At 50.1% G+C, this 8,513-nt stretch overlaps 1 protein-coding gene across 2 annotated transcripts; it reads right to left on the bottom strand.

Moving 5' to 3' along the window:
- Window positions 1-1,736: 1,736 nt before the first annotated feature.
- Window positions 1,737-5,691, bottom strand: RPL19 (ribosomal protein L19). Of its 2 annotated transcripts, none has more exons than XM_032279252.1 (6): window positions 5,587-5,691; window positions 4,636-4,742; window positions 3,580-3,702; window positions 2,912-3,032; window positions 2,306-2,416; window positions 1,737-1,949 (listed from the first exon to the last, which is right to left on the bottom strand). In XM_032279252.1, exons 1-6 carry the CDS (start codon window positions 5,589-5,591, stop codon window positions 1,826-1,828), a joined length of 591 nt encoding a protein of 196 aa, XP_032135143.1. In that variant the 5' UTR covers window positions 5,592-5,691; the 3' UTR covers window positions 1,737-1,825. The 2 variants fall into 2 exon arrangements, with proteins under 2 accessions (XP_032135143.1, XP_032135144.1); XM_032279253.1 differs by having other exon boundaries at window positions 5,195-5,608.
- Between the last annotated feature and the right edge of the window lie 2,822 nt (window positions 5,692-8,513).

Here is an 8,513-nt window from a genome sequence, read left to right on the forward strand (position 1 = left end):
AAAAAAAAAAAAAAAAAAAAAAAAAGTGATTCTCTGCCTTAGCCTCCTGGGTAGCTGGGATTACAGGTGCCTGCCCCCACACCCAGCTAAATTTTGTATTTTTAGTAGACATGGGATTTCACCATGTTGGCCAGCTTGGTCTTGAACTAGTGACCTGGTGACCTACCCGCCTCAGCCTCCCGAAGTGCTGGGATTACAGGCATGAGCCATCGTGCCCTGCTAGACCCTTCCCTTTCTAGGCCTCAGCTTCCCCACTCCAAAGGGCAAGAGCTAATGGGTAAAACACACACCGCTGCTCCAGTGGCAAAGGAGATCCAGAAGTCAGTGCCTTCTCATCCCAGGCTGATGCATATGATGGGGGGCCTTCAGGACTTTTTGAGATGGGGTCTTGCTCTATTGCCAGGCTGGAGTGCCATGGCATGATCTCGGCTCACTGCAACCTCTCCTTCCTGGGTTCAAGTGATTCTCGTCTCAGCCTCCCGAGTAGCTGGGATTACAGGAGCCTGCCACCGTGCTCAGCCATTTTTTTTTTTAGTAGAGGTGGGGTTTTGCCGCATTGGCCAGGCTGGTCTTGAACTCCTAACCTCAGGTGATCCACCTGCTTCAGCCTCCCAAAGTGCTGGGATTACAAGTGTGAGCCACTGCGCCCAGCTTCCTTAGGACATATTCTAAGTGTGGGCATCCTGCCCCAAACAGAATGACACCAGAGGCAGAGCTAGGACGGGTCTGCTGGCCCTGACACCACAGCCAGCCTCCCATTCCCACTCAGGTCTTGCCCTTTCCCATTGGCCTAGTGCATCCCCTGAAGGATGCCAACTGGTCACCACAACAGAAGAGTTCCTTAGAAAAGGGGTGGGGGATTGGGTGGAGTGGCTCACACCTATAATCCCAGCATCCTGGGAGGCGAGTGGATCACCTGAGGTTAGGAGTTCAAGACCAGGCTGGCCAACAAGGTGGAACCCCATCTCTACTAAAAACTACAAAAATTAGCAAGGCGTGGTGGCACATGCTGGTAATCCCAGCTACTTGAGAGGCTGAGGCAGGAGAATCACATGGACCCAGGAAGCAGAGGTTGCAGTGGGCCGAGATCGCACCACTGCACTCCAGCCTGGGTGACAGAACAACTCCATCTAAGTTTCAACCATATCTCAATACAGCTGTTTAATGACAGCACAGGCAGTAACTAGTAGTCCAAGCTCAGGTCCCAGTTACAACCCCTACTTGTCAGCTGAGAAACGTTAAGGATGCTAAGTGTTTCCTATGGCTTTTGTAAAGAACGTGATTCCTTAACTGACATCACAACTGACTTCTGGTCCCAACCAACACTCAACTTCTTAGGTGCCACACCCATGGTGTGAAGGTCAGTTTGAAACACAGTATTTTGGAGGCTTGGATAGAAGCCATTCCTTCTCTCCCTACATCCTACTAAAACAAGGTAAAAGACTCACTGAGCAGAATCCTGGCACTTTGGGAGGCGAAGGCAGGTGATCACCTGAGGTCAGGAGTTTGAGACCAGCCTGGCCAACATGGTAAAGTGAAACTGTGTCTCTATTAAAAATACATAAATTAGCTGGGTGTGGTGGCACGAGCCTGTAATCCTAGCTACTCAGGAGGCTGAGGCAGGAGAATCGCTTAAACCAAGGTCCCACCATTGCACTCAAGCCAGGGTGACAGAGAGAGACTGCATAAAAAAAAAAAAAAAGACTCACTGAGCAGCCAAAAACCTTGCAAGCAGCAGAGAGGCAAGCAGATAAAGGCTGGTTTTATTTTAATGGCTCATCTATGTAATCACGGAGGCCAGTATGTACAGACAAAGGGGGAGCTTTTATTTCTTGGTCTCTTCCTCCTTGGACAAAGTCTTGATGATCTCCTCCTTTTTGGCCTGGAGACGCTCTTCACGGCGCTTTCGTGCTTCCTTGGTCTTAGACCTGCGGGCCTCAGCCTGGTCGCTGGTCAGAGAAGAGAAAAGATGGGTCAGTTTGGGAAGAGATGAGATGCTGGGAAGATAAAGGCACATTCCCAGACCTCTCCTTTTGAGCCTAGGTTGCTTCAGGAATGAGTTGCTGGGACCACAAAGGGCTCCTGCTTCAACTAAACTGCTACAGTCCCTATGAGAACAGGAGGGGTGGGTGCATATAGGACAGAGGAGTTACGCCTCTAACGGAACAGGTGTATTCCCATGACAGACTGTGAGCAAGTCAAGACTTGGGCATTGGCACATTTTAAGTATCTAAGAACAATTCTCAAAATAAAAGTCAAAGAACTTTCCCCTAAGACTGTAATGCCAATTCCTGAAAAAACTCACGCCAGGAGCTTCTTGCGGGCCTTGTCTGCCTTCAGCTTGTGGATGTGTTCCATGAGAATCCGCTTGTTTTTGAACACATTCCCCTTCACCTTCAGGTACAGGCTGTGATACCTGCAGGGTACACAGAGTGAAGAGATGCTGGTTGGTGATGGATCAGAGGCTGCCTTGTGAGCTGTTCCTCCAACCAAGATCACTAAGCTTGTATGTTCCTCTCCTTTCTCCTATTGTTGCATGAATTACTTCCCAAACCATGACTTCTTTTTTCAGGCGGATCACTTGAGGCTGGGACTTTGAGACCAGCCTGACCAACATGGTGAAACCCCATCTCTACTAAATATACAAAAATTAGCCAGGCGTGGTGGGACATGTCTGTAATCCCAGCTACTCGGGAGGGTGAGGCAGAATTGCTTGAACCTGGAAAGCACATGTTGCAGTGAGCCGAGATTGTGCCACTATATTCCAGCCTGGGAGAGAGACAGAGACAGACTGACTCCAAAACAAAAAACAAACAAAAAACCTCCCTACCCAGGGCCAGCAAGACAGTGTCTGTGAAAGAACAAGCCGTCAAAGCAGCAAATGGGTGCTGGGCCCAAGAGGGCAGCTTACATGTGGCGATCAATTTTCTTAGATTCCCGGTATCTTCTGAGCAGCCGGCGCAGAATCCTCATTCTCCTCATCCACGTGACCTTCTCTGGCATTCGGGCATTGGCTGTACCCTTACGCTTACCTGCGGAGAAGATGAGTTAGGAATGGGCCACTGTCTGTAATACAGCAAATGAATATAGTTTCAAGTCAGGGTCCTTAACTCATTTAATCCTCACAACCTCATTTTAAGTAGCATTACTTCCATTTTCCAATGATGATCCCAACTACTTAAGCTCCTTCATTTACTCAAGTTTAAAGGAAGCACAAACATGGCAGTAATTCCCCATTCACTTCATACAGAATGTGGGTTTAACAGGCAGTGCACCAAAACAGCATAGCCCATTGTAAGGAGCTTCCCTCAATCATTCTGACACTAGCAAGTTATTTTAGATTTAGACAGACAACATTCTCAAGGACCTAGCAGAATCCTTGGGATAGCGTAGGTAGGGACTTAGTGAATGTGACTTCCTACCAGCAATACTCTCAATTCAATACCCGCATCAACTTTCTGATTTGCACACAGGCAGAACACAACAAATATCATGGAGTAAGAAACGGCTCAAGATGAGACAGAGCGCAAAGATCTTGAATATATTTCAGTGTAGACGCCAGCACCCATTTTTTCTTACCTATGCCCATGTGCCTGCCCTTCCGGCGGGCCAAGGTGTTTTTCCGGCAGCGAGCCCGTGAATGGACCGTCACAGGCTTGCGGATGATCAGCCCATCTTTGATTAGCTTACGGATCTGCTGACCTGAAAGCAGAGACACCGCTCACATTCTTGGCCCCATGGTCTCAAAAAGGATAGAAATACTGCAACTTGTTTATTTCTTGCCTCCGAAAACCAAACAAAACCTCTATCTTTTCTTTTTCCTTCACAAACAGAAGTTGTGAGAGATACTTTTTGTCTTTCAGACAGTCTCCCTATGTTGCCCAGGCCCATCTTGAATTCCTGAGCTCATGATCCTCCTGCCTTAGCTTCCCAAGTAGCTAAGATTACAGATGCCTGTCACCATGCCTGGCCTTTTCTACTTTTTAAATATATTAGAGCACACTCAAAAGAACAAGCCTGATACAATGACTCCTCCATTTTATACATCCCCTGAATAATGAGCTTTCCTAGGTTTGTAAAGAGTCAACATAGGCTAGGTGTGGTGGCTCACACCTGTAATCCCAGCACTTTGGGAGGCTGAGGCGGGCGTTATCACCTGAGGTCAGCAGTTTGAGACCAGCCTGGCCAACATGGTGAAACCCCATCTCTACTAAAGATACAAAAACTAGTCAGGTGTGGTGTCATGCGCCTTAGTCCCAGCTACTTGGTGGGTGAGGCAAGAGAATCACTTGAGCCTGGGTGTGAATGCTTGGGCCTGGTTGCAGTGAGCTGAGATCTTACCATTGCACTCCAGTACGGGTGACAGAGTGAGACTCTGTCTCAAAAATAAATAAAAAGAGTAAATTAGCCAGGCGCGGTGGTGCACATCTATAATCCCAGCTGCTCGTAGGAGGCTGAGGCAAGAGAAATCAATTGAGCCTGGGAGTGGGGTGGGGGTTGCAATGATAAGATGGCACCACTGCACTCCAGCCTGGGCAACAGAGCGAAACTATCTCAAAAAAAAAAAAAAAGTTATTTATCTGATGCAGGACAAGGGAAGGAGATAAGGTGAAGAGACAGATCCTAGGTACTCACGCGAGTTAGCATTGGCAATTTCATTGGTCTCATTCGGGTCCAACCAGACCTTCTTCTTGCCACAGCGGAGGACACTAGAGGCGAGCCTCTTCTGAAGCCTGAGCATACTGGACACACAGAAAACATTATTAGACCCTGAAGGCCACTCCTGGGCAAGAATGAACGTGCCCAAGACCTGCCCTTTGCCACCCACACCACAGCCTCTAACTCAGACTCTTCCCTAAGTCATCTTTAAGGCTCTGGGCTATGCAGCTGGCTCTCCTGGGTTTAGACTTTGAAGCCCAAGCTATGCCGTTACCTCCCTGAGCCATATTTGCATTTCTCTCCTCTGTAAAGTCAGGCCAGGGACTTACTGGAATGAAGAGGGGGCTTATGCCATTTCTGGTACTCAGCATTTGAAGAATATTCGAGATGAGTAGACTTGATATCTAGTCTAGAAACGCAGGCAAGTTACTCTGCTTTCTGGGCTCATTTCCTTGCTTTATCACAGTAACAAGCCACATTCGGCCATTCATAGAGATTTCCTTTAGTGGCCAAAGGAGTGGAAAGCGTCAATCACCTAACTCGGCAGTCGGAGGCCTGGGGCCTAGGCTAGGCTTGCCCTACGTCACGTGAAAGCAGAGATCTGCTCGGCTCCGGTCATGCCCAGCAAAAAAGGGCCCACGGCTCGGTCCCGTTTGCTGCCTTTGTTCTGCCCGCGTGGGTCCACCCGACACGTGTGCGGCGCGGCGCCTGCCGGGGCAGCCTTTCCGGGTCTCAGCGGCTGCGACGCTCCCCGCTCCCCCAACTCAGGAGACCCGGGACAAGTGTGCTCCGGCCTACCCCAAACTCCGAGACCAGCCGCTTTAAGGCGGCCTCCATCTCATCTCCCCTAACCCCAGCTGCCGTCCCAAGCCCGACCATCCCCTGGCGGAACACGTCATCGCCGGCGGGAGACCCACGGGCCCTCACCTCATGGCTGCGGCCGCAGCAGCGAAAGGAAAGAGCTCGCTTGTGCCTGGCTCCTCCCATTATCTGCGAAGAGGAGAGCCCAAACTCCCGTCCAATTTCGTCTGTATTCCTGTCCGGTTCTTTCATCTTCCGCCACCCCAAACGCACTCATGGCCTCCATAAAGAACTGGAATGATAAACGTCTAATATAGGAAATCGGTTTTAAACTTAAAAACATAGAAAGTGTACCCCTTCTGTAGGGAAAGTGGTATAGTCCGACTTCCTACTAGACATGCGCAGCAAGGGTACCCGATCACGTGGTTATTTGTAACCGGAAGTCAGCTGGATTGCTTAGGCGGAGTGAGAGAGATTTTGCTAGAGGCCTGGTGTTTGGGGGCTTTCAGGTGGTTGTGGGTGGGTACTTTATTAGCGGGGAAAAATTCAGTTGAAGAAGCGAGAGAGAATAATGACAGCAGATATCAGACAAAGGCGACCTCTCATTGACTCTCGTAGTAGATTGAAAGCCCCTGGAGTGCAGAATAGATCACTAAAAGATGTTAGTGTTTTTATGCTACTGCGGGTCTTTAACCTCTTGGTGCCTCAATTTCCTCCACCGTAAAGTGGACCTAATCCCAATATTTCTGTCATCCAGTTGTGAAAATTACTTGAGGTAACGTCTGCAGTTAGCAAAGGAAGGCATTAAGACAGCCGACTTGCCGAGGTGGGTGGATCACCTGAGGTCAGGAGTTAAAGACCAGCCTGGCCATCACGGTGAAATCACATCTTTAAAAAAAAAAAAAAAAAAAGACAGCTGCCTCTTGGAGGGTAGGAACCAGTCTCTTGGTTCACAACTGTACTGTGGCAGACATGGATCCTCGATCGAACACACCTGAGAAATACTGCCTTGGTTGCATGGACGAATGATTGCAGAAAATAAAATTAAAAAAAAGAAGGGCTGAGCTCGGTGGCTCACGCCTGTAATCCCAGCATTTTGGGAGGCCAAGGTGGGCGGATCACTTGAAGTCAGAAGTTCAAGACCAGCCTGGCCAACAAGGTGAAACCCCCGTCTCTATTAAAAATACAAAAATTAGACGGGCGTGGTGGCGGGCGCCTGTAATTCCAGCTACTTCGGAGGCTGAGGTGGGTGAATCACTTGAACGTGGGAGGCGGAGGTTGCAGTGAGCCGCGATGGCGCCACTGCACTCCAGCCTGCCTGACAGAGTGAGACTCTGTCTCAAAAAACAAAACAAAACAAAACAAAACAAAACAAACAAAAAAAAAAGTCAGGACCACTCAGTTCTTTTCTTCTGATCTGGAGCACCCAATGCAAAAATCCAAGGAGAGCATTCTGGGGTTTAAGTCTACATCTGAATTGAGGCTCCAACTCATGATTGGTTCCCACTGATCACCCTATCTCTTTTATCTCAACTTTCCTGCCTGAGAAAGTAGCAGAGAGAGAAAGGGAAGCAGCATTTATGCTACTTCCTCACAACAACACAATTAGTGTTGTCCTCATTTTACAGCTGAGGTAACAGATTGAGAACGCTGGCATCTCTGAGTGCAAAGCCCATGCTTTCGCGGTTATGCCAGCCTTTCTTGTCTCCAAGGGGCAGGTGGAAACCCTGCTCAGGATTGGAGCTCTTCCTGGAAGGCTTCTAAGGGGCTTCATCTTCACTCACTGCTCCTCCTTCCCCAAGGTGATGTGATCAGAGAAATGACAGGCTGACCATTCACTTGTTATCAGAATCGGGTGAGGAGGAGGAGTCCCATAGTCTCCTCTCCTGCAGAACACAGCAAGCTGGCCTTATTTTAAGGTCACTTGACCTGGAGAGGGTCTTCTCCATCTCTCCTTTCTGTGGAGCAGGAGAAAGGGTGAAGTAGGAAGGAACTGGGTCCTCCTGTCATGACCCTTTCATTGCAGCTTACACCTTTTCCAAACAACCCAGCAGTCCATTTATTTCTCCCTCATTCTCCCAATAATCTCAGGTGACACAGACTCCACAGTACAAGGAACCCCATTTTATAGGAGAAGAGGAAACTGATGCTCACAGAGGCGATTTGTCCAGGGCCATACAACCGGAAACAGCCTGAGCCAAATTGGCACCAAGGTGTACTGCCCGGAATCTCCTATTCATCTTCTCTCTACCAGTCATGGTGGGTGGAGTCCAGACCTTGGATGTTTGTCCCTAAATCAGGGGTAAAGGTGGAGCAACTCTAGGTCAAAGGTCATGAGATCTGATTTTACCAGCCTCTGCTCTCTCAGCTCCATATTTCTTCCTCTTTTCTCTTCCAAGAGCAGGGACCTCACCCAGTCCCATTCCTGGCCTTTTGGAAGAGCAGGGACAGGGGGTAGGGGTCTGTATCCTAGTGACTGATTAAGGCAGAACTCCTGGACCTCTGGGATTTCTTTTGCTGTCTCTGTTGGACACCCTCCCCATCTTAGCCTCAGCCTCCCACCAGCAGCCCCAGAGCTATGTTGGAGGGGGAGAGGCTTTTCTGTTTGGTTTGATGCAGCCTGAGCCCCACACTGGGGAGAAAGGAGTTAAAGCCAGGTCCCAGAATCACAGGGACCGGGAAGTTCCGGTAGCCCAAGCTGGAGTGGGTCGGAGAGACCCGCAGGAAGAGAGGTTTGGGACAAAAGGGGGGCGGTGCCAGCTATGCCAATACACGCTACATCCCCATCAGCGCTCGGCATCCACTGGTAGACCGCCCCCCACCCCACCCCCAAGTTCCGCGCCTGATTTCTCCCTTCCCGCCCCAGCGGACCGCCTGAACGCCGCGGCCAGTCAGAGACCCACCTGCGGCCCCCTAGAGCCAGGAGGGGCTTGCCTCCCGGCGGCCGCCAGCCCTTTGGGTGCGCGGAGCCGGCGGAGGGGCTGCGAGGGGCGGGGCCGGGGCGGGCGGAGGGAGGGAGGGAGGGAGGGAGCAAGGGAGGGGTGCGGGGAGAT

This window comes from Sapajus apella, unplaced genomic scaffold (genome assembly GCF_009761245.1).
Source record: "Sapajus apella isolate SASKATOON/1434 unplaced genomic scaffold, GSC_monkey_1.0 scaffold12, whole genome shotgun sequence".
Taxonomy (NCBI): domain Eukaryota; kingdom Metazoa; phylum Chordata; class Mammalia; order Primates; family Cebidae; genus Sapajus; species Sapajus apella.

What these genes read in the sequence shown, in the direction of transcription:
- RPL19 (XM_032279252.1), bottom strand. An exon ending in AAGAAAATTGATCGCCACAT is followed by an intron (nt 2,417 to 2,911) that starts GTAAGCTGCCCT and finishes TGTACCCTGCAG; the next exon opens with GTATCACAGCCTGTACCTGA. An exon ending in GCCCGCAAGAAGCTCCTGGC is followed by an intron (nt 1,950 to 2,305) that starts GTGAGTTTTTTC and finishes TTCTCTGACCAG; the next exon opens with CGACCAGGCTGAGGCCCGCA.